The sequence below is a fragment of the Tarenaya hassleriana genome, unplaced genomic scaffold (assembly GCF_000463585.1).
Source record: "Tarenaya hassleriana unplaced genomic scaffold, ASM46358v1 Cleome10, whole genome shotgun sequence".
Classification (NCBI taxonomy): Eukaryota; Viridiplantae; Streptophyta; class Magnoliopsida; order Brassicales; family Cleomaceae; genus Tarenaya; species Tarenaya hassleriana.
This window is the reverse complement of record NW_010960188.1, coordinates 3,160,647-3,185,806: the sequence shown is the minus strand read 5'-3', so window position 1 is coordinate 3,185,806 and position 25,160 is coordinate 3,160,647. Positions and strand designations below refer to the sequence as shown.

General features: G+C 39.6%; 8 protein-coding genes across 16 annotated transcripts in view; 5 read left to right on the top strand and 3 right to left on the bottom strand.

Annotated features, from left to right (window-relative positions):
* LOC104803137 (serine/threonine-protein kinase HT1) lies at positions 1-3,968 on the bottom strand. Its single transcript, XM_010527016.1, has 11 exons — positions 3,516-3,968; positions 2,943-3,017; positions 2,711-2,806; positions 2,351-2,436; positions 2,151-2,271; positions 1,661-1,740; positions 1,497-1,559; positions 1,248-1,366; positions 883-968; positions 646-767; positions 1-522 (listed from the first exon to the last, which is right to left on the bottom strand). Exons 1-11 carry the CDS (start codon positions 3,852-3,854, stop codon positions 393-395), a joined length of 1,317 nt encoding a protein of 438 aa, XP_010525318.1. The 5' UTR covers positions 3,855-3,968; the 3' UTR covers positions 1-392.
* Positions 3,969-6,453: 2,485 nt separating this feature from the next.
* LOC104803104 (serine/threonine-protein phosphatase 5) lies at positions 6,454-11,907 on the top strand. 6 transcript variants are annotated; one of them, XM_010527000.1, is made up of 14 exons: positions 6,454-6,600; positions 7,312-7,501; positions 7,761-7,930; positions 8,011-8,082; positions 8,423-8,573; positions 8,788-8,958; positions 9,293-9,401; positions 9,481-9,598; positions 9,958-10,105; positions 10,303-10,551; positions 10,723-10,848; positions 10,942-11,042; positions 11,191-11,265; positions 11,453-11,907. In XM_010527000.1, the coding sequence occupies exons 2-14, from the start codon at positions 7,426-7,428 to the stop codon at positions 11,510-11,512; spliced, it is 1,626 nt and encodes a 541-aa protein (XP_010525302.1). In that variant the 5' UTR covers positions 6,454-6,600; positions 7,312-7,425; the 3' UTR covers positions 11,513-11,907. The 6 variants fall into 6 exon arrangements, with proteins under 6 accessions (XP_010525302.1, XP_010525309.1, XP_010525284.1 ...); XM_010527007.1 differs by having other exon boundaries at positions 7,307-7,501; positions 8,788-8,955; XM_010526982.1 differs by having other exon boundaries at positions 7,307-7,501.
* Positions 11,908-12,512: 605 nt separating this feature from the next.
* Positions 12,513-16,186, top strand: LOC104803095 (citrate synthase 2, peroxisomal). The gene is made up of 13 exons (XM_010526974.2): positions 12,513-12,811; positions 13,016-13,196; positions 13,435-13,520; positions 13,931-14,035; positions 14,182-14,244; positions 14,409-14,518; positions 14,708-14,827; positions 14,903-14,978; positions 15,067-15,140; positions 15,216-15,336; positions 15,464-15,561; positions 15,654-15,777; positions 15,880-16,186. Exons 1-13 carry the CDS (start codon positions 12,584-12,586, stop codon positions 16,021-16,023), a joined length of 1,530 nt encoding a protein of 509 aa, XP_010525276.1. The 5' UTR covers positions 12,513-12,583; the 3' UTR covers positions 16,024-16,186.
* Positions 16,187-17,051: 865 nt separating this feature from the next.
* LOC104803084 (V-type proton ATPase subunit D) lies at positions 17,052-19,002 on the top strand. The gene is made up of 2 exons (XM_010526965.2): positions 17,052-17,241; positions 18,057-19,002. The coding sequence occupies exon 2, from the start codon at positions 18,069-18,071 to the stop codon at positions 18,852-18,854; it is 786 nt and encodes a 261-aa protein (XP_010525267.1). The 5' UTR covers positions 17,052-17,241; positions 18,057-18,068; the 3' UTR covers positions 18,855-19,002.
* A 45-nt stretch (positions 19,003-19,047) lies between these two features.
* Positions 19,048-21,392, bottom strand: LOC104803061 (elongin-A-like). Of its 3 annotated transcripts, none has more exons than XM_010526938.2 (8): positions 21,236-21,392; positions 20,558-20,751; positions 20,322-20,459; positions 20,158-20,236; positions 19,833-19,898; positions 19,649-19,724; positions 19,447-19,503; positions 19,048-19,341 (listed from the first exon to the last, which is right to left on the bottom strand). In XM_010526938.2, the coding sequence occupies exons 2-8, from the start codon at positions 20,738-20,740 to the stop codon at positions 19,197-19,199; spliced, it is 744 nt and encodes a 247-aa protein (XP_010525240.1). In that variant the 5' UTR covers positions 20,741-20,751; positions 21,236-21,392; the 3' UTR covers positions 19,048-19,196. The 3 variants fall into 3 exon arrangements, with proteins under 3 accessions (XP_010525240.1, XP_010525247.1, XP_010525255.1); XM_010526945.2 differs by having other exon boundaries at positions 20,558-20,745; XM_010526953.2 differs by having other exon boundaries at positions 20,558-20,730.
* Positions 21,393-21,479: 87 nt separating this feature from the next.
* LOC104803044 (protein SYM1) lies at positions 21,480-23,469 on the top strand. 2 transcript variants are annotated; one of them, XM_010526920.2, is made up of 6 exons: positions 21,485-21,815; positions 22,188-22,343; positions 22,436-22,568; positions 22,658-22,697; positions 22,987-23,136; positions 23,240-23,469. In XM_010526920.2, the coding sequence occupies exons 1-5, from the start codon at positions 21,528-21,530 to the stop codon at positions 23,072-23,074; spliced, it is 705 nt and encodes a 234-aa protein (XP_010525222.1). In that variant the 5' UTR covers positions 21,485-21,527; the 3' UTR covers positions 23,075-23,136; positions 23,240-23,469. The 2 variants fall into 2 exon arrangements, with proteins under 2 accessions (XP_010525231.1, XP_010525222.1); XM_010526929.2 differs by lacking the exons at positions 22,987-23,136; positions 23,240-23,469 and adding an exon at positions 22,960-22,980 and having other exon boundaries at positions 21,480-21,815.
* Positions 23,470-23,651: 182 nt separating this feature from the next.
* Positions 23,652-24,849, top strand: LOC104803029 (RING-H2 finger protein ATL43). The gene is made up of 3 exons (XM_010526896.2): positions 23,652-23,968; positions 24,048-24,106; positions 24,223-24,849. The coding sequence occupies exons 1-3, from the start codon at positions 23,864-23,866 to the stop codon at positions 24,785-24,787; spliced, it is 729 nt and encodes a 242-aa protein (XP_010525198.1). The 5' UTR covers positions 23,652-23,863; the 3' UTR covers positions 24,788-24,849.
* LOC104803036 (probable WRKY transcription factor 69) overlaps positions 24,791-25,160 on the bottom strand; it is a 1,812-nt gene continuing 1,442 nt past the window's right edge. Inside the window, exon 4 of the mRNA XM_019201067.1 lies at positions 24,791-25,157. Coding sequence (XP_019056612.1) covers positions 24,868-25,157 — 290 coding nt within the window. The 3' untranslated portion in view covers positions 24,791-24,867. The remainder of the gene's footprint in view (positions 25,158-25,160) is intronic.

The window sequence follows — 25,160 nt, the reverse complement described above, 5'->3', positions numbered from 1 at the left end:
AGCAAAAAAACATGACATGTTACTATGTTACAAAAGACCAAAGATGAAAAAAAAAAAAACAGTCATGGTGTGTTTTCGCCTTTGGGACAAAAACCATTAGCAAGAAAATCAAAATCCTTTTTCATTTATCAAAAAAAAAAAATCCTTTTTCATGTTACAAACCAGAGACACTCTTAACACAAAACAGTTTTTTTTTAAATGTTTTTTTCTTCTTTGGTTTTGTTGTAATAACTCACCTGTTGAAGGAGCGAGATGAACGGCTGCTTGGATTCACGTTATCTCTCTTCAACAAGTCTCCGAATCTCGGATGGTATATCCTTAACATGGCCTGTGTCCTGGCCGAAATGTTCCATGATCAGTTCGAGAGAAAAAAATCGAAATCTCATTGTCCCTCACATACACGGACAGAACTTCCACCGCCTCTTCCGCTCAAGATGATGACCTATGACCTCCAACTTGGCTATAATTCTTCGAAACGTCGGTCTTCTAGAAGGTTCTTTGTCCCAACAGTCCTCGATTAACCTGGCAAGAGATCAGAACAATCCTGGATTAATCCTACATTAGGGTTATTATCGTCGGATGGTAGCGGATAAAGCCTCGAAGCATTGAGCAGAAGAAAGGCTATAACGGTTCAAAGAGACCTACTTTTTCAACTCGAGCGGATAGCATTTTGCTGGAGCGTTGAATGGAGGGCGCTCATCTGCAACATATGCTTTGGGAACTTCGCTCTCTTGCTTCATGGGAAACGGCACACATCCTTCAATCATCTGTCATTACCCGCATGCATGCATTGGATTGGATACGATATATTTGTAAGTTGGGGGATCAGGCAGAATATTTTCGAGGTGTACAAACTCAATCGGCTACGATAATATACCCTACCTCTTGCAAGATCAATGCAAAAGAAAATACATCTACTTTAGTATCATATTCTTCATTCCTATACACTTCGGGAGCCATGTACCGCCCTGTTCATTCATTAGTAAGAGGATATCAGCATCAGTGGCCCACAACAGTACTAGCTTTGTAAAATATGAGGTTATGTTATGTAATGATATTCGGCTTCACAATCAGATCGAGGGGTAAACTTTTTTTGCCCCTCTTTTTATGGAACTACCTTTGAAGTTCATAAAGTGTTTTCTTTTAGACAACTCTAGACTTACCAAGCAGCTTTTAGCTTAGTTCAGGGAGATATCATGTAAAGCCCTGAAAAAGGAACTCCAAAATGGCCACAAAGAAAAACTTACAAGATGTATCCTGTGGTGTGACCGGCCTGTCTTCTTTGACTGTATTCTTAACTGCCAGCATCTTGCTCACTCCAAAGTCTGCAACTTTCAGGTGGCCCGAATCACCCCGCAGTATATTTCTGTTCTCTTACTCGAACAAATAAGAAGCTTTCCAATTTAGTAGCTATATGCAAATGTATAACCCCCAAAACATTTTGGTAACAGAAGAATGGTATTGGTAACCCAGATACAAGCAGAAGAAAAACGTACGAGGGCTCTAGATCACGGTGGATTATTGCTTCAGGTTTATGCTCATGCAAGTAATTCATCCCCCTGCAAAATATTATTGGAAACCCCTTAATATCTTGGCATTTCACATAATCAGTGGCAACGGAATGGAACTGAACCCGAATTTTATTGTGTAGCAATTTAACCTGGCAATATCAAGTGCAAACTTCACGGCTTGTTCGGGCTTTAGAACCCGCTTGCTGTCAAGATATTCCCGTAGGTCTCCCTAAAATATAAACACAAGAAAATAGATAACTTGAAAGCATAAGCCGGACGGGAATTTAACTCGACATAAAACATGCTAAAAGCGAAAGTTATTGCTTCCCATTCTAATTTGGAGCTTTTCACCGAGACAACAAAAAACCGGACAACCTATTCCTTATGCTCTATCATCAGTTATAGGTGTACCATCAAAATAGCAGAGAGTATTTGAAGTTATCCTCAAATGGCTGAACTCAAAGTATAATGAAAACTGAACTTGCATAGATTTTCTGACCAGAGTATTTTCCAGCATGATCGAAAATTCTCCAACAGATTATCTTTGCGAGAGAACTTAGAAATCAAATGATTCAACGAATCTCGCACGGCTATCCACCGAACCGGATGTGGTTGTTTTGATTGAGAGAGAACAATAACCTTAGATAAATACTCGGTGACAATCATCATGGGACTACTCTGAGTAACTGCACCAAGAAACTGGACAACGTTGGGATGACGTATCTTTTGAAGCAGTGCAAGTTCATCCCTAAATGCGTTCCTGAAATGCAAGGAGAATGTTAAAACATTTAACGCAAGAGAAGATCAATAATCCAGAGACGGAAATCAAGTCAACCCACACTTTGTCTTCATCTGTGAACAGTTCTTCCCCGAATGTTTTAACAGCCACCTTAATTCCACGCCATGATGCCATACGAAAGGTACCCTGTGGGACAGATATCATAGATGGATTAGTAACTACTAGATAAAAGTAAATACTGCTTTGCTCTGAACCACAATTGGCAGCTAAAATTGTGAAACATTGAGGGTATAAGTATAACTAGATTGCAGTGACTGCAAAGAGCCTAATATACTCATGCTGTTGTGTAAAATCCAATGAGAAAACAATAGTACAAGAAATGAATCAGGCGCAACTTCATTTGCGCGGATGGAGGAGGGAGAAGCAACAACAAGCAACTTGGGACAACTCTGCGAATTACCTTTGCGATTTTCACACTGTTTGAAAAATCAAGCTCCTTTGCATCAATCTCGTACTCTGGGACTTCTCGAGCATTTTGGACATGCATGGGAGCAACCTAAAGGAACAGATTTTCAAACAATTTCTTAGTACATTTCCTTTAAGCACCACATGAGAATTGCAAGGTAAAGGGCTAGGGACATCTTAGAACCAAAGGGACTGAGAGAAAAAATATCATAGGACATAAATCATACCGGAGGCTTTGCACCATGTTCCTCCAAAAGTTTTATCACGTCATGGTTTTGGTAATACACTGCATCTGCAAGAGGCTGTTAAGCACAATCACAGATATTTTACCATCGTTGTAGTCACTCCTAAAATCTTCACAGATGAAAGAGCATCACACTCAAAAAAATTAAGCCTTTTCAGTAATGAGACTTTTGGAAATAAGGTTCTGGCTTACAGAGCCATCGAACACAAGGCATAGCAGATGAAATCCATGTTTGGAAACTCAATTCAGTACTACCCGGAAAGGGCTTCCCATGATTTAGTTCACCGCCAGCGGTCACTGCATCGATTCTAACACTGAGATAACCTTTCTATTATCTACAAAGCATAAAGCATAACAGTCTTATCTAAGCCTCAGATGATTCTATCCCCCAGTGTTCAGTAACACCAAAACAAGAACTAAAGCAGGAGATCATGATCACGCAAAGACTAACAGATGCTTGTGCAGCAGGACATGAAAATTGATCAAGAAGCAGACCCATCGAGAACAAGGGAAGTTAAAAAAAAACGGACTCAGAAAAGAAAGGCCGGGAAATCACCGTACTGCCCCACCGGTCCATCGGATCGACCTCGGCGCCACGGCTGAGTAGCAGCTGAACAACGTCGGGCCGTCCCTGACAAGCGGCGACGTGAAGAGCCGTACGACCGTCGATGTCCCTGAAATTGACATTGGTCCCGGACTCGAGCATCGTATTGATCCCATCGATGTCGCCTTCGTTGGCCAAGTACATCAGACGAACCCTCGGATCCGCCGCCGGAGACTCCTCGTCGCCATCTGCCTCCGTCGCCGACCTGGCGCCGGTGGTTCCTCCGTCGCGATCCGGGGCGAGCGAGGATTGACGTCCGAGAGCGAATCTCGCCGGAGATTTCATGCCCATCGAACCCGAACAAGTGGAGAGTTGCTTGAATGAGCTGGATTCAAACTGTAACGGCAGAAAGAGGGGAAATTTGGAATTTTTTTTTAAAAAAAATAATCAGAAGGGATTTTATATTCCTTGGAGTGCGGGTGAAGTATCATTCGACTAATATCCTCCTCCTGTTATTATTTAAAAATAAATAAATTCAAATAATTTATTATTTTACCATTAAGTTTACTTTCAGACATGAAAAGAGACCCAAAAGTCAATCTTAATTTATATTGGAATTAATGGCTCGAAATGGAAACCGTTGGATTCTAGAATTGAATTTTAATGATTTTTTCTTTTTTCTTTTTCTCAACTGAACGAACGAATGAATGGCAATAATGATCATTCATGTCACCATCCACACCCACTCATCTTGCGGATATGTTTATACTGCTGACGTCACACAAACCATAAATTAAAAGTCAACACAATGATGATGATGATGATCAAACTATTTGAACGCCATTATCATCATCATCATCGGAGACTATGGCACGTTGAATAATCGTTTTATTTTTTTATGATTATTGGCCCAATTTAGATGTTATACTTAGAGGTTACCATTTAGGTTACTAACCGAATAAACGAGTCGAACCGAACCGAACCGAATAAGACATAACCATACCTGAACTGAACCTGACATCAAAATCGAACGGTTATGATTTTTTTAAATCCGAAAAAATTGAAACCGAACCAAATCGAACCGAATAAAAAAATAACCAAAAAAATCGACAATTTATTTAAAAAAATAAACTTTTTATCGAAATCGAACCGAACCGAACCAAAATTTATATAAAAACCGAAGGTTATAGTTTTTCTATAACCGAAATAACCGAATCCGAATATAACCGAACCGAACCCGAACCGAAACTCGAATTTGTTATACTGATAAAAAAAATACACATTTAACTAAAAATTGGAATAAATGATTCAATATCTTTTTTCAAATTCGAATCTTGCTCCGAATGAAACATCATTCTTTTATCGTTTAGTATGCTGATTTACAGACAAATAAAAATTAGTTTGAATATATAAGATTTAAAGGTATCAGTTCATAATTAAACACCATTCAAGATATCTTGTTGTATATATATAAAAAAAAAACAATACATATATTTGTTATATGTCTATAAAAAGTTTTCAATGATTCAAGGTATAAACCACGTCGATAAATATTCGTAATACTTCAACGAGGACAAATGTCCTTAAACATTATTGTGAAAATATGAAACTTTTTAATATTTTTCACTCTAACAATGATAAAAATTCTATCTTTTAGAGGTTAGATTTGATACAATATATTTTGGAAAGAAAGATGTTAGATTTATTTCCCACATGGGAGAAGGGTACATTACTACATTTTATGGTTATTGGGGTTTTAAATGAATGTTTTTAAAAGTTATAGTTTTTTTGGATAATTTGTTTAAAGATTGTAATTTTATTTGGATTTTTGAATAGTTAGTGTTTTAAATCATTTGAAAAAGTTGAAGATTTTTTTGTTTCTTTTTCCTTTTTAAATAAGAGGTAGTTGTATTTTTGTATTTTTGTTATTTTTTAATCTTTGTTTAGTATTTCAAATTTTCAAACCAAAAAAAAAAGTTGGTGAGTGTTCATAGACATATGTAATTAACTTATTTAGGAGACAAATTTATGATTTTAGGATATAAAAAAATGATACGTAAATTATACAAATGATAACATAACTGTATGTTTTTTGTATATCAGTTTAGCTAATCGTATTTTTTAATTAGACTATAATAAAAGTTTTAGATAGGGGTGGGCACGGATCGGATATCCGTGATTTTTGGGATATCCGTATCCGTATCCGATCCGCTCAAATATTCGATTTTATTATCCGTATCCGATCCGTAATTTACGGATATCCGAAATTTCGGATATCCGTAAATATCGCGGATATTTGCAAATATCCGTATCCGACATTAAAAATTATAAAAATTAAATTCAAATTTAAATAAAAATTTGAAATATAAAGAAAATATATAAGTTCTTTAATATAAATGTTATTCATAATTTAAAATTTATAATTTAAATATTTTAAATTAATTCAAATACAAATATAATCATAGTTTATCATATACAAATATATTGAAAGTTCAAAATTCAAAAATTAAACATAATAAATTTTAATTTTCAAAAGATTAATATTTTACATCTCAATATATATACAAAATATTTATTAAATATCTCTATAAAATAGATAAGTATAAAGCATTTTAAATTTTTATAGCAAATTATTTTATATTTAATAATATTATTAATTAGTACGGATCGGATCGGATATGTCGGATAATTCGGATTCGATATCCGTATCCGATCCGTATCCGACAAATAATTCAAAATAAATATCCGTATCCGATCCGTAACCTTCGGATATCCGAATTTTCGGTTCGGATACGGTTCGGATAACGGATCGGTTCGGTTTTTCCGGATATTATGCCCACCCCTAGTTTTAGAGATATTTGAATCAACGGGAAAAATAAAAGGCCTTGGTAATGTTATGAGAATTTTATTTTAATAAACCTTCCATAAAATATAAAAAAGGAGTTAAAAAAGAATTATATAAAAGGATTAGAGAAAAATGGGATTTTTAATAATGCTTCAAACCCCATAGATGCGAAGCTCCACACACGCTTAGGCCACTCTAGGGTTTCTGTTCCCTCCTCCCTCACTCGCTGTCGCCGAGATCTAGCTTTTTCAGGTAAACTTCTGCCTTCCCATGAATGAACTCTGAACTGAGATAATCCGACAAACCATCCTAGATGCTGGGGCTTCTTCTTCTGTCGTCCTGTTTCGATTTCTTATCTGGGTTCTGATAGGTCTTCAACGGGTTTGTCCGTAAGAGATATTAAGGGCTTGTACGCCCACGGATCTGGAATACAACGTTTCTATTTGATTTCTCCATGCGTTATGCGATTACGCGTTGCGAGTGATGATAAGTTCGCTGTTTGGCTGCTGGGAAAACGACGGAAAGTAGAAGGAAAATCTTACCTTTTGATCAATTTTATGTTAAGTTATTCGGTTTTTATGCCAAATGTTTATGGCAGTTAAACGTGCTTTAGATTAGGTTTATGTTGATTTCACGTGGCCTTATCTGGTAAGGTCCCAAAATATTGGGGCTTGCTTCCCCTGTTTCGAGTTCGTGGTTGATTTCTACCTTTTAGGTAGGTGTGAGTGATTGTGTGAATGAGTTATTTAGGTACCTATCCAATTATAATGATTGGAGGTTAGTGCCTTTAATGTTCAAGTTCTACTTGTGATACGGGTTTAACCGAAGTTGAACTGAGAGATTTCAAGTTTTAATTTTGATACAGCTCCCTGAACCAACTGGTTTTGAGGAACTCTCACTTTTTCAGATAATCGTAGAATCTGTGAACTGATTGCGATAATTGTTCTCATTGGATAAGACAAGGCATTTGGGCGCGGAGAGATTATAAATCAAAGTTTCATCCTTACGATTAACGAGTTCCAGCTTAACCCGATAAATTCAACCCCCCCAAGTTGAGAAAGAAGGTTACTCGCAAAAATGGAGCATGAGAATGAGAACTCCGATGTTTCACGTGCTGAGGAGATGAAGAATCAGGCTAACGAAGCATTCAAAGGTGACAACTTTCTTCAATGTCTCTTAATTATTTGACTATTATGTTTACTTGCTCAATGTATGTATTCTCTTAGAACATTAAGAAGTTTCTGGGGAACCAGTTTCAGTTTCAGCTACTATAGTTTTAATTTTTTAAATATTATTGCAATATCTCAGTTCCCTTGCATGATCACACCCTCAAGTTTATATTTGCTTTTACTTTTATTGTAGGTTTCCCTTATGTAACAAACTAATTCCTGAATCTTGTTTCTTGCCTGCAGCTCACAAATATTCTCATGCTATTGATCTGTATACACAAGCTATAGAACTTAACAGCAACAGCGCCGTTTATTGGGCAAACCGTGCCTTTGCTCACACTAAATTAGAGGAATATGGCAGTGCGATACAAGATGCATCAAAGGCCATTGAAATCGACCCAAAATACTCAAAGGTTCGATTATGTGATAAGGACGTCGCTTCGTCTTCCCTTAAGTAACCAGCCTTATTCACTGATAGTTTGCTGAATGACAGGGTTATTACAGGCGAGGTGCTGCATACCTTGCCATGGGAAAATTTAAGGAAGCTTTGAAGGACTTCCAACAGGTTTGTCTGTTGTCATGTGTGCTTTTAAGTTTCTCATTCCTTTCCTCTTTGCGTTGGTAGCTTTTGGCCCAGTAGTTACCGTTGCTATCTTTTGACCTTTTGGCTGAGTAGGCAAACATTCTAGAGTGACCAAACCGAATCCTTGATTAATTTCATGCTGGAACTTTACCCCGAAAATGTCAGGGCTTGATCGATTATTATCTGATCAAGTATAGTGGTATTCAAAAAATGGATTGGATAGTAATCTGTGAGTGAATTCTGATTTGGCGTTGAACTCTCTTCATATATTAAGAGAGCTAGTGTGAAAGGTATTGCTGACATGGAACTATCTTTAACCTAGGTCAAAAAGATTTGTCCCAATGATCCTGATGCCTCGAGAAAGCTGAAGGAATGTGAGAAACAAGTAATGAAACTCAAATTTGAAGAGGCGATTTCTGTACCTGGATCTGAAAGGCGCTCAGTAGCTGATTCCATTGACTACCACACAATAGGTATTGTCATCATTTTGCTTTTGTTCAGTCGACCTCTGCCCTAGATTGTGTTCGCCTTTATAATCCATTCTGTGTCTTGTTATGTTGTGCCTTTGAATTTAGTGATTGACAAACGGTTAAATGTAGCATTAGCCTTCACTAGTGATAGATCCCAGTAATGATCTTTCCATAAAGCATTGATGGAATCATTCTTCTACATATTTTCACATAATAGGGAACAACCCCAGATCATCATACATACCCACCAAAATGGCTTTAGCAGCAGTCACAGTCGTTGCAGCAGTAGTGATGGCGATGGGCTCAACATTAACCACAACTGTGATGAGCCTGATATTGTTGGTTCTGGTGGTGTTAGGGGCATTTTGGTGGGCTAGCTGCAGTGGTAGTAGTGTCTTTTCTCTGGTTTAATCCTCATCCTAGGTTTTTGTTCATCAGATCATGTTGGATCATTCTCAATCTCATTCGCATTGTAGACCAAGCATGTTATCTCTTTCAGAATTTTAGTCGAGAATGAAAATGTTTTATGTTATTGATGTCAAGATGGCGTCACAGTCCACACATAGAAACATTTGGGTAAAATTCTTTCAATAATTTTATTTTTATTATTTCATGCTGATGATGTGATTGATGTTGAATGTACTTGGATTTTGCTGCATTTAAGTGCTAATCTGTTGATGGCATCACGTTTAATTCTTTTTTTTTGTTCAATTTCATTGTAGAGGTTGAACCACAATACTCCGGAGCAAGAATAGAAGGGGATGAAGTGACCTTGGATTTTGTTAAAAACATGATGGAGGATTTCAAGAACCAAAAAACATTGCACAAACGGTTTGTATTGCTGGAGTAGCATCAAACTTATTTGACTAAGTGATTATTCATTCATTCTTATACGGCACTGCAATTGTAGGTATGCATACCAAATTGTCTTACAGATGAGGCAAATTTTGTGTGCTCTGCCTTCTCTTGTTGATATTAATGTGCCCGATGGCAAGCATTTCACGGTTTGTGGTGATGTCCATGGTCAGGTATGCCCACTATAGTATTTCTTTCTATCAACCAAAAAATTTTCACTCACATCCGATATCCTGAACATATCCATGATGACAAGTGACAACCCATGCAACTACTGCTAGTTTTCATTCCTCACAATTACACCACATCGGACTCTAACTTTCGCCTCAACCTCGACAACATCTGCCTTTTCATAGAAAGTTAGAGGACTTATCAAATCTGATTGCTTCTAGTTGTTGATGTATTATATCATAATTGGTTTGTTAACTTTACTGGTCTCCCTGATATGCATCACCTTTTGCACTGGACTGCGGCTCTTGGCTGTATTTTGTTGTGTCTATGTGAATATGACACTTTCTGCTTATATTTGCAGTTCTACGATCTCTTAAATATATTTGAGCTCAATGGTCTTCCTTCTGAAGAGAATCCATACCTTTTCAATGGTGACTTTGTGGATAGAGGCTCCTTCTCTGTGGAGGTCATTCTGACATTGTTTGCTTTCAAGTGCATGTGTCCGTCATGTAAGTTTCTCCTTTTAACGCTGTCAGCAATTTGAAATGTCTTCTCGTAGTTTGAGGACGATTATTGCAATATCTCAGTTCCCTTGCATGATCACACCCTCAAGTTTATATTTGCTTTTACTTTTATTGTAGGTGTAGAAAGTTATTCTCATTTATGTTTAATATCACATGTTGTAATGATATTTCTGAAATTGCAGCCATATATCTATCCAGAGGGAATCACGAGAGCAAGAGCATGAACAAAATATATGGTTTCGAGGGGGAGGTCAAGTCGAAGTTGAGTGAAAAATTTGTGGAACTCTTTGCAGAAGTTTTCTGTTGCTTGCCATTGGCTCATGTAATAAACGGGAAAGTATTTGTGGTTCATGGAGGCCTCTTCAGTGTCGATGGTGTGAAACTCTCAGACATCCGAGCAATTGACCGTTTCTGTGAGCCTCCAGAGGAAGGTAAGTTTCATCGAGGTCATTTACAAATAATTGCTCATGCAAATGATTGCTGGTTTTGCTCATTTTTTGGACAGCAATATGTTACCTCACTCTCAGAGATATTTATTTACCATTCTGTTTCTGAAGCTGTGTTTTCCGTTTAATAATCTAATGATGCCCATGTCTATTCAGGACTGATGTGTGAATTGTTGTGGAGTGATCCCCAACCTCAGCCTGGAAGAGGTCCAAGCAAAAGGGGAGTCGGTCTTTCATTTGGTGGAGATGTAACGAAGAGATTCTTGCAGGACAACAATCTAGGTTCGAGCAGTTGTTCATTCTTTGTATTTGGTCCAGTGTTTTTATTTTTTCTGAGATGGAATTAAGACTACGTTTTCTGAATTGGCTTGGCAGAATTGGTCGTCCGATCACATGAAGTAAAAGACGAAGGTTATGAGATTGAACATGATGGTAAACTGATCACTGTATTCTCTGCACCAAATTACTGTGATCAGGTAACTGGATGCTCCTCTTTCAGATTTAAAATCTCGAACAGTATAACCAACGTCCTTACTGGGTTGTCTTCATTATGTCATCTGTCTGTCTCTTTTCTGCGGAAAACATGATTGACCCTTAATCTGACTCGTAATGGTGTGGCTGCAGATGGGTAACAAGGGTGCCTTTATTCGGTTTGAAGCTCCCGACATGAAGCCAAACATAGTTACATTCTCGGCTGTGGTGAGTATAGCTCTTACTCTCTTCCTGCAAACTTTCTGTTCTCCTTTGCCTGGTCAATGAAATCAGAATCATAAGACCAGTTTCCCGAATTCACGCATGGCACAATCTGTTTGATGTTGGCTGAAGAAGAATCTGTGTACAGTTATTCCATTCTTTCTCGATATCTGACGAAATGAAATTTTCACAGCCTCACCCGGACGTCAAGCCAATGGCATATGCAAACAACTTTCTCAGGATGTTCTCCTGAGACCCTTGGGTAAAACCCACCTTGGAAAATGTCTGGGAACACGTTTGTTCCAGGAGAAGGGGAGACACAAAGGTACAGCAGACAGATTTGATCGGTTTTAGTCTTGGGTTTTCTATTTTTGGCCATCTTTTGCATAAGTTCATCTTCTGAGTTCCCTCTCCTTTAGGAGGGGGAATAAAAAAAACCTTTTTTTCTTTTTTTGGAATGTTGTTTCTCCAGTTTTTACCTGGTCAGTTCCAAAAGAGGAAAGATGACCTTTTCCTTCCCTTTCCATGAACAAATGTGAGATTTACACCAAAGAGTGTCCAAAACCCTCTTTGTAAAATGGCCTTAAAACTCTCCTTGTTCTGTGATTTCACATATGTTCTTAATTTCCTATCATCTTTCTGCCTTTTTATTACCACAGGAACTGTGTTTTGCCTTATTGTTTATCATATTTTCTTTAGTATAAAAAATTTGAAAGTCATATAATGATTTGGAATAAAATAAGAAGTTCGGATTTTTTTTTTTACGGATTCATCTTACTCAGATAATAATATAATCATTTTCGTCAACTTGTATTAGCCCGTGGTCCGGTCCATATTATTGTCATTACAACTTTTGTTACAAAGGCCCATTTCATCAATTATGGCCCATACATTAAACAAAGGCCCACATTGCATTGCAATCAAACTGGGGATTTAGCATATCGAGGGAGTCAGCAGCACGATGAATACGCGCTGTTTCAGCGCTTGCCACTCGCTCGAAGATATCGACACGTGTCACGTTTATAAGGGAGCAATACCCACCGTCGGATCTAGTAGCGTGGGTCAGCGTATAAAAGAAAATTGATAGATAAGCTTCTAGGGATTTGAATTATATGTTTCTAGAAGAAATCTTAACCGTTGATTACGTTTCATCTTCACCGTTAGAATTTCAACACGTCACTTGTTCACATACTCTTGCCCGCAGAGAATTCACTTGTCGTAAGGATATAAATAAGAACGAAATAAAGTAAATGTCTTGCTTCGTTTGTTTCTTCACTCTCTTTCCATTTCCTTCTTCTGGTTTTGATATTTTTGTTCCGCAACAATGGAGATTTCGGAAAGTGTGAAAGCTAGATTGGCGGTTCTGTCGGCACATTTGGTTACGGCTGAGCCGATCGGATCTTCGGCGATCGAGCGATGGTGCACGTCGGCGAACATTGCACCGCATGGATCCTTGAAGGGGACACTGACGATCGTCGACGAACGCAAGGGGAAGACATATCAGGTGCCGGTCTCCGAAGAAGGTACCGTTAAAGCCATTGATCTCAAGAAGGTATGTTCGATCCTAATCTGGAAGCTGAAAATTTTGTGTTTTTGGGTGCGAGGAGCATGGGTGGTGGATAAGCAGTGAATTTGATGTTTTCGCTCCGATTTTCGATCGGTGTTACCTATTTTTCCACGTAAATGAGAAGAATTTTGAGCTGGGTTGGTTGTATTTAGTCTCGCTTATTTGGGTTGTTGCGTGTTTGGTCGGCAGATAACGACGGATAAGGAGGACAAAGGGCTTAAGTTATACGATCCTGGTTATTTGAACACGGCTCCTGTCCGGTCTTCGATTTCTTACATCGACGGAGATGAAGGCATCCTCCGATATCGAGGATACCCAATTGAGGAGTTGGCTGAGAGCAGCACTTTTCTGGAGGCTGCTTATCTCCTCAGTGAGTATAGCTCATGTTTTAGCTTTGCCGTGATACTGTTGCCTACTGCTTTTGGGGTGTAAAGTTTGAGGGGCAGCTTATGTTTGATCATGTTTTCACTGTTATCCTTGGAATTAAGTATTGTCGTCCTGGTTCTGTAATATTTCGTGTGGAGGAGGGAACTTAGCCTGGGTTAAAATATATTTGTTTCTTCTTTAGTTCTCAGTCCGAGGTTTGATTTTTATATTTGCTGTGGTAGTGTATGGGAATCTGCCTTCTGAAAGTCAGCTTGCCGATTGGGAGTTTGCAGTTTCTCAGCATTCAGCTGTGCCACAAGGAGTGTTGGTGAGCTTTGCTCTGTCTTGGATGGATTTTTATACTAATACTCATTTGAGACATTGTATGATTCAAGTACAAATCTGAATTTTAAAACCGGACTTTGGCCCTAGCTGTGCTTTTTGCATGTATGTTTGACTTGTGTTTTTGTATTGCCAGCACCGGATTTCGCTCCTTTGTGAGCGTAGTTGTCTACTGGAGGTGTATGTGATTGTGATGGCCTGACTGTTCGACCATTATAAAACGTTTGAGTTGATCGGACAGAAACAAAGTTTAATGCTGATTGAGTGTTCTGAACTCAACTTAGAGATCTTGAGCTGTAGATATGTGATGAACGTACTAGCGATTGTGAAAAGGATGCTTTTGGTGAAAAGATACTTTTGTTTTTGACTCGGTGTTTATTATGAATGTTTTTGTAGGATATTATACAGTCTATGCCTCATGATGCTCACCCAATGGGAGTTCTTGTTAGTGCAATGAGTGCACTTTCCATCTTTCATCCTGATGCAAACCCTGCTCTTAGGGTAAGTTGGGATTGACTTCTTGTCTAATGACATGTCTGCAATTTTGTTGTCGGTGTTGTTAAGATGAGCTTTTCAGAAACTGGCCATATGAATATACCATGCTTTAGTCTATTTATTGATTTCTGGGGACTTCACAATGGGTGCAGGGCCAAGATATTTACAAGTCCAAACAAGTTAGAGACAAACAGATTGTCCGCATTCTTGGAAAGGTATGTTTTCCTTTTTTTTTTCCATTTGTTGCTTTCTTGCTTTCTCCTTGTGTCTTAGTATTCACTTTTTTTTTTCTCCCAAAATGTGTAAATGTATTTGAATTTAAATGTGGGTTTTGGACTAAAGATTTGCAACGTGCTTATGAACTCGAATGTGTTTGCAGGCACCAACTATTGCAGCAGCAGCGTATCTGAGGATGGCAGGAAGGCCTCCAGTTCTTCCTTCTAGCAACCTTTCTTACGCAGAGAATTTCCTCTATATGCTGGATTCCATGTACGTGCCCACTATCACATTCCTCTTAATTTGGTTGGAGGCTTTAAAGGATCATCAACAATGTTTAAGATTTTTATGTCTGATTTGTCTATCCTAAACCCATTCATAGGTAGCATTGGTCATTTTGAAAAGTTGCTTAGTTTCTGAAATCATTGACCCAACAAGTTTCTATTTTTCAAATGATTACAGGGGCAATAGGTCTTACAAACCTAATCCTCGACTGGCTCGAGTGCTTGACATCCTTTTTATACTGCACGCTGAACATGAAATGAATTGCTCCACTGCTGCCGCCAGGCATCTTGCTTCCAGGTACATCTCTTTTGGTTTGGGCATGATGATGTGTCTGCTAAGAGCTATCTTACTGAATCGTGTCGTTTCTTGCAGTGGTGTTGATGTGTACACTGCTGTGGCTGGAGCTGTTGGTGCATTATATGGTCCCCTCCATGGTGGTGCAAATGAGGTTTAAACTAGGACCAATTTTTTTTTTCTTCTTTTTGTGCTCACATGTTATTGGGTTTGTGAAAATACTTTGTCTTTGATGCCAACAGGCTGTGTTAAAGATGTTATCGGAGATTGGAACCGTTGAAAATATCCCAGAGTTCATCGAGGGCGTGAAGAACAGGTAACTTAGATTTTGAAGCACTAGTTACTTGAGTTTCTGGTCGGTCATCCTAACCATATACCAATGTACGTCCAGGAAGAGGAAGATGTCGGGTTTTGGACATCGTGTTTACAAAAACTATGATCCCCGAGCAAAAGTCATCAAGAAACTGGCAGAGGAAGTGTTTTCTATTGTTGGAAGGGATCCTCTGATTGAGGTATATATCTCGTGTCATTTAATATTAAATCTCTCTTAGAAAATAACTTTGAAACCTGTTCTGTCCAGTGAATAGCTCACGATCTTCTTAGAAGGGATCAGATATATAAGGATCTGATGATTTGCAGGTAGCTGTTGCTCTTGAGAAGGCAGCTCTCTCAGACGATTACTTTGTCAAGAGAAAGCTTTACCCTAACGTCGATTTCTACTCTGGATTGATATATAGGTAAATGATAAATCCGGATTTTGTGTTCATATCTTCCTTTCAAAGCCTCGTTTCGATAACAATGCCATTAACTCGGGAATGTTCAAAAACAGAGCAATGGGATTTCCACCGGAATTCTTCACCGTCTTATTTGCGATCCCCCGAATGGCTGGATACTTATCCCACTGGCGTGAATCATTGGATGATCCCGACACCAAGATCATGAGGCCTCAACAGGTTCTTATAGACAAGACGGGCATATGCTAAAAGATCGTATAAAATCGTTTCGAAGCTAAAGTTTGCACCTTTTTTCTTGCGCGTGTTGGCGGGTGTGTGCAGGTTTACACAGGAGTGTGGCTCCGACACTACATGCCCGTGAGGGAGAGAACGTTGTCGAATGAGTCGGACGGCAAGGCCGACAAGCTCGGCCAAGTCTCAGTCTCGAATGCATCGAGGAGGCGTCTTGCCGGTACTGGGATTTAGGGTTTTGGTTTCGGAAGGTTTTGTCCAAAGGAATAAAGGAGGAAGAAATGAAAGGTCCTCTCTTTCATGTTTGTTTTGTGTGGGGAAGTGACTGACTCCGTGGATAAGCAAAACTCTCGCAGCAAATTAATAAAGATTATATATATAATATTGAATGCGAAGATTTCAACGCTTTCTCCATTGAAGTTATGATGATGATGATGATGATGATGACGACATGGTGAGAGTAAAACTACAAGGTCGCATAAGCTCAATGTCCTGTGCTGTCCAAAACAACGTGGGAGTATTCTCCGCCGTCCAATATTTGGGGGCTCACATGGGACTATAAAGATCTAACAATGAGAAATCCAGGACATAAATACCTGAAAATCGGATATTTATTGCATATTCATCTCTCACATATCCAATTTTAGGTTATTCGTAATTTTCAAATATAAATCCAAATCCGAATTTTTCAATACTCGTAAATACGAATCTAAATCCAACTAATAAAATTTTTAAAATCGGATATGACAGATATCCGACTAATATAATTATAAATAATTATATTTTATATTTATATAATATTTTTATAAAATATAATTATTTTAGGTTAAATAATTTTATATTTTTTAATATTATCTTAAAAAAACTAAATTTATTATTATTTATCCCTTATTATCTCATATTCTTATCGTAATTCATCAATTTTTATAAATATATCTTTATATTTTAAAATTTTTATATATAAATATTATTATTATTTTTAAACAAATTCAGATCTAGATACCTGCGAATATCTGACTATTATTCCGGATACCCATATTCCAAGTACTCGTAAATATCAAATTTTAAATACAAATCTTATAATTAAATAACCGGACATTCTTAATCCAAATCCAAATCCCCTCATTTTGTCGAGTATCCAACCCGTCCACCCCATCAGCAAGACGAAAACAGGGCCCACTTTAAATTAAAGCTGTAATGTAATTAATCATATGAGAGCCGTCTTAAACTAACCCCTTTGGTTTTCAACTATTTACACATCTGCCCCCTCCCCTCCACCCACGTTCATCGACGCCACTCGAGCGATCATTCTCCTCTCAGACAAAACCACTTGTCTTTCGTACAGATCTGGAAATTTGCCCAAATCTGCGCTTTCTTCAGACAGATCCCCCTGGTCTCTCTTCTCTCTTTTTGGGATCCGTCTCGTTGCTTCACGCTCCTGAAGAAGCCGAGGTATGTTGTTGCGTTCACGACGTCTTCCTTCTTTTCTCTCGTGTAGATGCGAGTTTCTGAATTTCGGGAATGGATTGGATGGCTCTTGATTCTTCTGAAGAATTTAAAGTACAATCCTTAAATTATATTTGTATATTCAATAATCCTCCGATCTCGATCTTCGATTGTGTATTGTCGCGTTGTGCAAGTTCTGATGTTTTAGGGAGATCACTCTGTGAAAATTGAGATGTGCAAAGTCGATAACTCGATTCAATATCCGTCGAGCACTTACGCTGCTTTGACGATAGAGAACACTATGCACAATCATTGCATTACTTGTGAGGGTTTGTGATTCGAATCGTTGATCTTATTCCTAAGCGAAAGAGTTGAGAATGTATTTGTTAAGCCAAATCTTTTGGGCGGTGGGACATTAGAGAATCTTTGTTTCTAGCCAGTTTGGTTGAAGGATTGGCAATGACATTCAATATGTTTTGCCATTGTTTACTTTAAGAAAGTACATCAGTTTGTTCATAAAGCTGTCCTTTTTATCTTAGCTTAGAAGCTTTGCCTGTCACTGCGTTATGGAGTCGATGGTTTTTCATGTTTTATGTTTAGAACAATTTGTTGCAAGTGTCTATCAGACTAGATTTATGTGAGGTTTGCCTATAGACAGCCAAACAGTCAAATATCTGCTGTGGAGCTGTAGTTATAGATCTTGAGTCAATAAGAAACAGGATGAAGTCTTTAGATCTTGTCTTTGTTTATGTAAGTATTGTTGTACAAGAGAGGCGTTGTCTCGGGGAATTGATATTGCCGTGTAATTCGTATCGCTGCAGTGAGTTGGAAAGATGTCTGGCCAAAACCAACGCTTGACCGTGGTTCCTACCGTTACGATGCTCGGGGTCATGAAAGCCCGTCTTGTCGGGGCTACGAGAGGTCATGCTCTCCTCAAGAAGAAGAGCGATGCCCTCACCGTCCAGTTCCGGGCACTTCTCAAGAAAATCGTCTCTGCAAAGGAATCCATGGGAGACATTATGAAGACATCCTCCTTTGCTCTGACCGAAGCAAAGTACGTAGCAGGCGAGAACGTCAAACACATTGTCCTCGAGAACGTCAAAGAAGCCTCGCTGAGGGTCCGTTCCCGGCAAGAAAACATCGCCGGGGTCAAACTTCCCAAGTTTGAGCACTTCTCGGAAGGCGAGACCAAGAATGATCTGACAGGTTTAGCAAGAGGTGGTCAGCAGGTCCAGGCCTGCCGGGGCGCGTATGTGAAGGCCATAGAAGTTCTGGTGGAGCTCGCTTCTCTCCAGACGTCGTTCTTGACGCTGGATGAGGCCATCAAGACAACAAACCGAAGGGTCAATGCCCTTGAGAACGTGGTCAAGCCGAGGCTGGAGAACACGATCAGCTACATAAAGGGCGAGCTGGACGAGCTCGAGAGGGAGGATTTCTTCAGGTTGAAGAAGATTCAGGGCTACAAGAAGAGAGAGATCGAGCGGCAAGTGCAAGCTGCCAAGGCATATGCGGAGGAGAAGGTCTTGGAGGATATGGCATTGAAGAGAGGCATTTCCATGAACGCTGCTCACAACTTGCTCGTTGGAGGAGCAGAGAGGGATGAAGACATTATCTTCTAGAGTTTGTGTCTGTCTGCTCTCTCTCTCTCTCTGGCTTTTGTTGCCTGTTTCCTTTGTGTCATCAAATAAAAAGGGTTGATGTATAATCACTTATTGTTTATTGAGAGATTCTCTTCATTACCTTCAAATGACAATGTGTTTTGCTGTTTTTTTGGTGTGAAATTATTGAAGGTTCCTCCTGCCTAGCAGCAAGTAGAAAGCAATAAACTTTATTATATTGCAAAAATGAAGATTCATTCATTACATTTGGAAATTGGAATGACCAATACAAGAGAGAGATTTTGTCATTTGGTGTCTGAAAGTTTGAAGTAGAGATAGATTTCCATGTAAATGGAAAGACTTCTACATTATCTTCCTGCCCGGTTGCTGTGTTCTTGACGTTGAAGGAGCCTTAGAAGAAAGGCTACTCCTCTTTGGAGGACTGCTAAAAGACGAAGCATTTCCCGGTGTCGAAGTGGAAGAACTGCTCCTCTTTGGAGCATTGATACTACACGATACAAAAACATGAGACGAGCAAATGAGAGAATTAGTTCGACGGTTTGAAGGATAGATATCAAGAAAATAGATAATCAGAAAGCTGACTACTTGTTACCTGAAACTCTTCTGAACTGCATTTCTCTTCATCGCCGCAAGATTTTTCATTTCTTGACTGTTTCCATAAGACAATTACAGAAAGAAAACTAAGTCAGGGTTCGGCCATTGGCATATATATCTTGGATTCATGCTTAAGAATACACTGTTCAAGGAGGGATGAAATGCCAAAATATCCTCTTATGCAGTTAGTCAATAGTAACCTCTTTAAGAGATCCGACTTTGCTTTCTTCATGATGTTGCTCTTCACATTGGAAAGATTGTAACCAGGTCCATTAGCTGCAAAGACATAATTTTCCAGTTCAAACATTTGCTACAAACCCAGACATTCGAAGCCGTCCTAAATTATGTAGCAAGATTTGCCAGTTAAAACTAAAGAAGAGTTACCCCAAAAGCTTCTTTTGCCGCTGGGAGGAACTTTCGCGCAAAGCTTAGTTTTCCGATTTTGTTTCTCTGAAAGGAATTTAAAAACATTTACACATAATGCAGGATGGACAAAAGTTGGCTAGGAAACTACTGGATTAAATCAGCAATGGACAAAACTCGAGCTCCGAGAGGATCGACTGAATGATGCCTGAGCATTTTATCCACGAAGATCTGTTAAACACTCGGCACTGAGGAACGCATTTAGAAATATGAGGCTGAGGGTCTGAAGCATAAACAAAACTAGGTCTACAGATAATAACAAAAAGTCAAACATTAAAGACCATACTTGCAACTTCGTTGTCATAAAGTTGTTTAAGTCGATCCGCAGCTCGTTTCTCATCTTGCTCCACATCTTTCAACTTGGCCTACGATCAATCATGAGCATATAAGTTCATCAATAATCACTCACGTGGAAATGTAACTACTGAGGGACCGAGAAGACAAAAGCACCTCGTATAAATGTCTCCACTTGAAAGTTACTCTGTTCTGCTTCATCCTCTCAATGACAATTTTCATTTTCTCATAACCAAACTGCTTCTCATAGAATCGTTTCCACAACTTATTGGTGATTGGACTAAGATCCGTGTCCTGAAAAAAAAAAAAGGAAACATGTAAGCATAAATTGAGATTCCTTTAAAGAAATTGGCGACAAATATCGAAGATTCTGGGTGAAGAGCACATCTTACTTCAGTACAATCCTCCACATGCATTAACTGTTCTACAGTGCAATGTGGTAAAATTTGGTCAAGGAGTTGAAAATCTATCCCACCAACGTATCCGATGAACCTCACATTATCAATGGCTGTTGTAATGCAAAGCTCGACAAGGGACGGCGGCTGAGGCTGCTTGTGCTGCATCTCTAAAACCATGGCGGCTGTTCCTTTAAGATCCAAATATATACCCAAATACTTCAATGTGAACTATCACAAAACATGATATAATGACCAAATAAGGTAAGATAGAGAAACAAATTAATGAATTTGTTGAGCAACCTCCACACGGATAAGCTCGAACTCATAGTGATTTTGCACGAATATAAAGCCAGGCTGAATTTCTTCCTCGACAGTTTTTCGAACCAAAACAGACCTTAATGTCAATTCCCCAATATAAATTCATCAATTTCTCAGCAATCACCGAAGTAAATCCAGAGAAATTCATCAGTTTCCAAAACAGATCGACGTGAACCAAACTAGAGCAATCGAAATCTGATATGAACAAACATCACAGACTGATCAAACAAATCTAGCTCCCGATCCTTTCAACTCCTCGTTTTGATCGATTCACAGAAGAAACACCCAATTCCACATCAGAGACAACATATGGAAGAAACCAAACACAAAAAACTCGAAATCGAAGAAACTTACCACTGGAGTAAGAGAATTCGGACCGATGATTGATCGGAGAAAGCGACGGAACGATGGATTCCTTCGACGATCGGAAAAAGAATTTTTCTTCCCGGAAGAGAAAAACAACTAACAAGCGATTTTGTCGCCTAATTTTTTTTCCTCGTTCTTTTTTTCCCCCTTTTTGCGCGTAAATTAAAAAATAAAAAAATATTTTGTGATCTTTTAACTAAACGACAACGTTTTAACGATGCCCTTAAAAGCGTGTGGCACTGTGGTTATCGTTTCCCGAGAAATCGCCATCGCGACGTAAATGGACGCACTGAGCGGCGGCGCCGGTGGATTATGGGGATGGAGCGAATTCTGTCGCCGGAGAAGGCTCGACTCTTCCGGAAAGAGAAGCAAACGACCGAATTCGGGTTCGTCGGATTCCGTCGAGGTGAGGAGTGACTCCGGTTACCGCTTCCCCTTGAAGCAAGCCCTAACGGCGGGTTTTCTCACTCTAACCGGCGACACAATCGCTCAGATCTCTGCGGGTTGGAAAAAGAGACAAGCACTTATGCAATCGTCTTGTGTCTCCGGTGTTTCTGGCTCTGACGAGGTTCGTTCTGTTTTTTCCTTGGTTTTTCGTTATTGGGTTCCGGAGAAGGCGATGTGCCTTCAAAGTACTTTCGGAATGCATGTTCAAGTTCGAACAAGTTCATCCTGCCATTGGGTTCGAATTATGTAGTTGAAGATTGGATTTTAGAGGTTTAACCTGAAGGGTTGATCGATAATGTCTTGTTAAGATTGTCTGAGTTAAAATCTTTTTTGTGACCGCTCGTTCATCCTCTGTTCCTCTAACCAATCCAAACTAAAATTCGAAATATCCACATCTTGTGGACCAGATGAATTTATTACAATACACTAAATAATGTTCTTTCATTTGTATTATCGGTGTTGACTAAGCGTTTATGGCTGGATCTTTCACTAGGGCGAACTGTGGAACATTTTCTTAGAACACGATTGGATTCGTGCACTAAGGATGGCTTCCTATGGGTTTCTTTTGTATGGTCCTGGTTCTTATGCATGGTATCAGTACCTTGATCATTGCTTGCCAAAACCAACCGTGGGGAATGTAATGCTTAAGGTACTATAATTACAGCAGTTCTATGTTACTAGTACTTGAACGTACATGTCTTTTTCTGGGGAAATTTTACTGCTTATGTCGCTCCCTGTCAGGTTGTGCTTAACCAAGTAGTCCTTGGTCCATCAGTGATCGCTGTTATTTTTGCGTGGAACAACCTTTGGCTAGGGAAGCTTTCTGAGCTTGGAACAAAGTATCAGAAAGATGCTCTTCCAACCCTTCTGTTTGGTGAGACGCTTAAGAAACAATGTTATCTTTCCTGGTTAGATTAACTGTTGTTCTGTATATATATTGACGGGTTTCCGGAATTATTGCAGGCTTTCGATTCTGGATTCCCGTTAGCGTACTTAACTTTTGGTATGGATTCTATCCTTTTGCTTCTCTCTCTTATGCTTCACCAACATCCCCCGTTCTCGTGTCATAAATGAATCCATATGTATGATGTGATGATTAGTGAAGGATGCATGTTTGATTTGATGAACAGAACGGTGCTACTGGCTAGTTTCTTTTGAACTTATTCTAGCAATTGTTTGAGAATTTTTTTTTTCTGAATGCTATTTTACTAATCAAATCATAATCTTCTCTCGCTATGGTGTGAATAATGTGTATGCCACAAAAGAGGTCTGACAGAAAGAGATATTAACAGGGTAGTGCCTCTTCAAGCCCGCGTAGCTTTCATGTCCGTGGCCTCCATATTCTGGAACTTCTACTTATCTTCAACAATGAGCAAGTAGATACATATGTGCCTGGAGAGCAATCAATCACTAATAATGAAAGTTTCCATCACTCGATAAAGGTAATCTTCTTGCACTTTCTTTACAGTTTCGACTTCCGTTTTGGTCTGGTCATCTTGACGTACATCGACAGCTTCTAAGTGATCTGTCTGAATCACTTGACAGGAGAAGCAGACTCAAGATGGAGCCTACTTAAATTCCATGTCAACTCTTTCAGGGTTTCGATAGGATCGGGTTTTAGGATTTACGTGGTCTAAAAATTTATGTTAAGGGAAGCCTAGAAATCCGATACACAGGTGAACAATGCTTCTGTCATAACTCTGTTGCTTCTCTTCATGAATTGAATGTATTGTTAATCTTCACTCAGATTAATCCAGTACATTGTTGGGATAATATTTTGTTGCTTGAAATTTCCTTCTTTTTTTTGTAACCCGAGGTTTGAGATTCTTTCCTCAGATGAATCCGCTGTTATAAAGACTTGGTATTGATTCCTCTATTGGCATTCACTATAGGATCATGAAATTGGGTCCCAAAGTGTTTGATGATGGAATATTCCATCATTCATTGTGTTGTGTGCATTACACTTTTGAGCGAGGAAACAAAAAAAAAACAATACTTGCTTCTGCTGGAGAGGAGACATCCCATCACACTTGAAGAACAGATTCCTTGCTTCATTTATCAGCTTGTGGGCATCAACTAAGTGGAGAAAGAATCGTATAAAAGCAAGAAAAGCTCTCAGATTTCTCAAAGGGTTACCTTCAGTTTGGCTGAATAATCTTCTGAACCAATATGAGCAACACAAGGAACCGCTATTCCGCATTTCCCGAGACTCGGTTCTCTGGTTGGCAGCTGCCTGCTTTCTATCCCAGGAACTCTTTCTCCAGAACTGATCCGGCGAGTTATTTTTCATGTAAGAATGTCTGTTTACAGTGTTTCAGCTTTAGCCGTAACTCGTGTTTTATGTCTCGTTCAGATTGGTAACAGACGCTTGGAACCGTGGGGCGCATACTCGGGGCCATTCAGTTCAACTATGTATGTAATCGCTCTCTCGCTCTTTGATTCTTATCGGAAAAATCGAGCCGTTGTTACTCGGGGTGACAAAAACTGGTTATGGACCTCAAGAATCCGGTTGAAAAACTGTCTTGCAGAGATCCCGGACCTTCAAATCCGCCGAGGCAGATTCCCATCCGTGCCAACAATGGCCTGCAGAGCGAGAGACCGAGGCCTGCCATCATTCCCCGACCAGTTAGGCCATGGGCCAGCGCAAGCTTCTCAGAAGACGATGTCCTGAAAAACCTAACCAAAGAGACGTACAATCCCGCCCCGAAGAGCCAGCTCCTCAGAAACCTGAGCTTATACTACAGGAACCAGAACAGGGGAGGAGGAGGACGACAAAGCTTCGCAGACACCACCATGGATTCAGACAATGAAGACGGGAAGAGATGCACTGTGTGTCTTGAAGACTTCGAGCCCAAGGAAACTGTGATGATTACTCCCTGCAAACACATGTTTCATGAAGATTGCATAGTTCCATGGCTGAAGAGCAAAGGGCAGTGTCCAGTTTGCAGGTCCGTCGTCTGCGAGGGTAAGAAAGAGACAGAAGCACCGCCGGTGGGCGACATGACTGTCGACGATCTCTTCAACTTAGAGCTACTCTCTGTCGTCCGTACGCTCGAGGAATCCTTCGGTTTCGGCTTTCCTCGACATTTATAGCCATTTCCGAAAGGAATTTGATGAATAATATTGGAGAAAAAGTAACATACTTTACAAAGCAACAGACCTTTTATTTCCGATCATCTAGAACTATCACAGAATCCTACCGCCCCGAAATCGCACCTCCGGTTCTGCTCCTCCGTCGCCACCGTTCTCCGCCGGAAAACGGCCGCGCAATCCGGCAGATCTCCGAGATCGCTGAACAACGACTCTTCCTCCACCGAGAAACCCCTCTCCACCGCCACCTCAGCGCCGGAGAAGACGGATCCGTCGGAGATCGCCACGTCGTAGAACCACCCGAACTCGTCCGGCTCGCAGAAACTTCCCCCGAGCAGCCTCGGCGCGTCCACGTGGCTCCGGTCCCGCCCCGGCG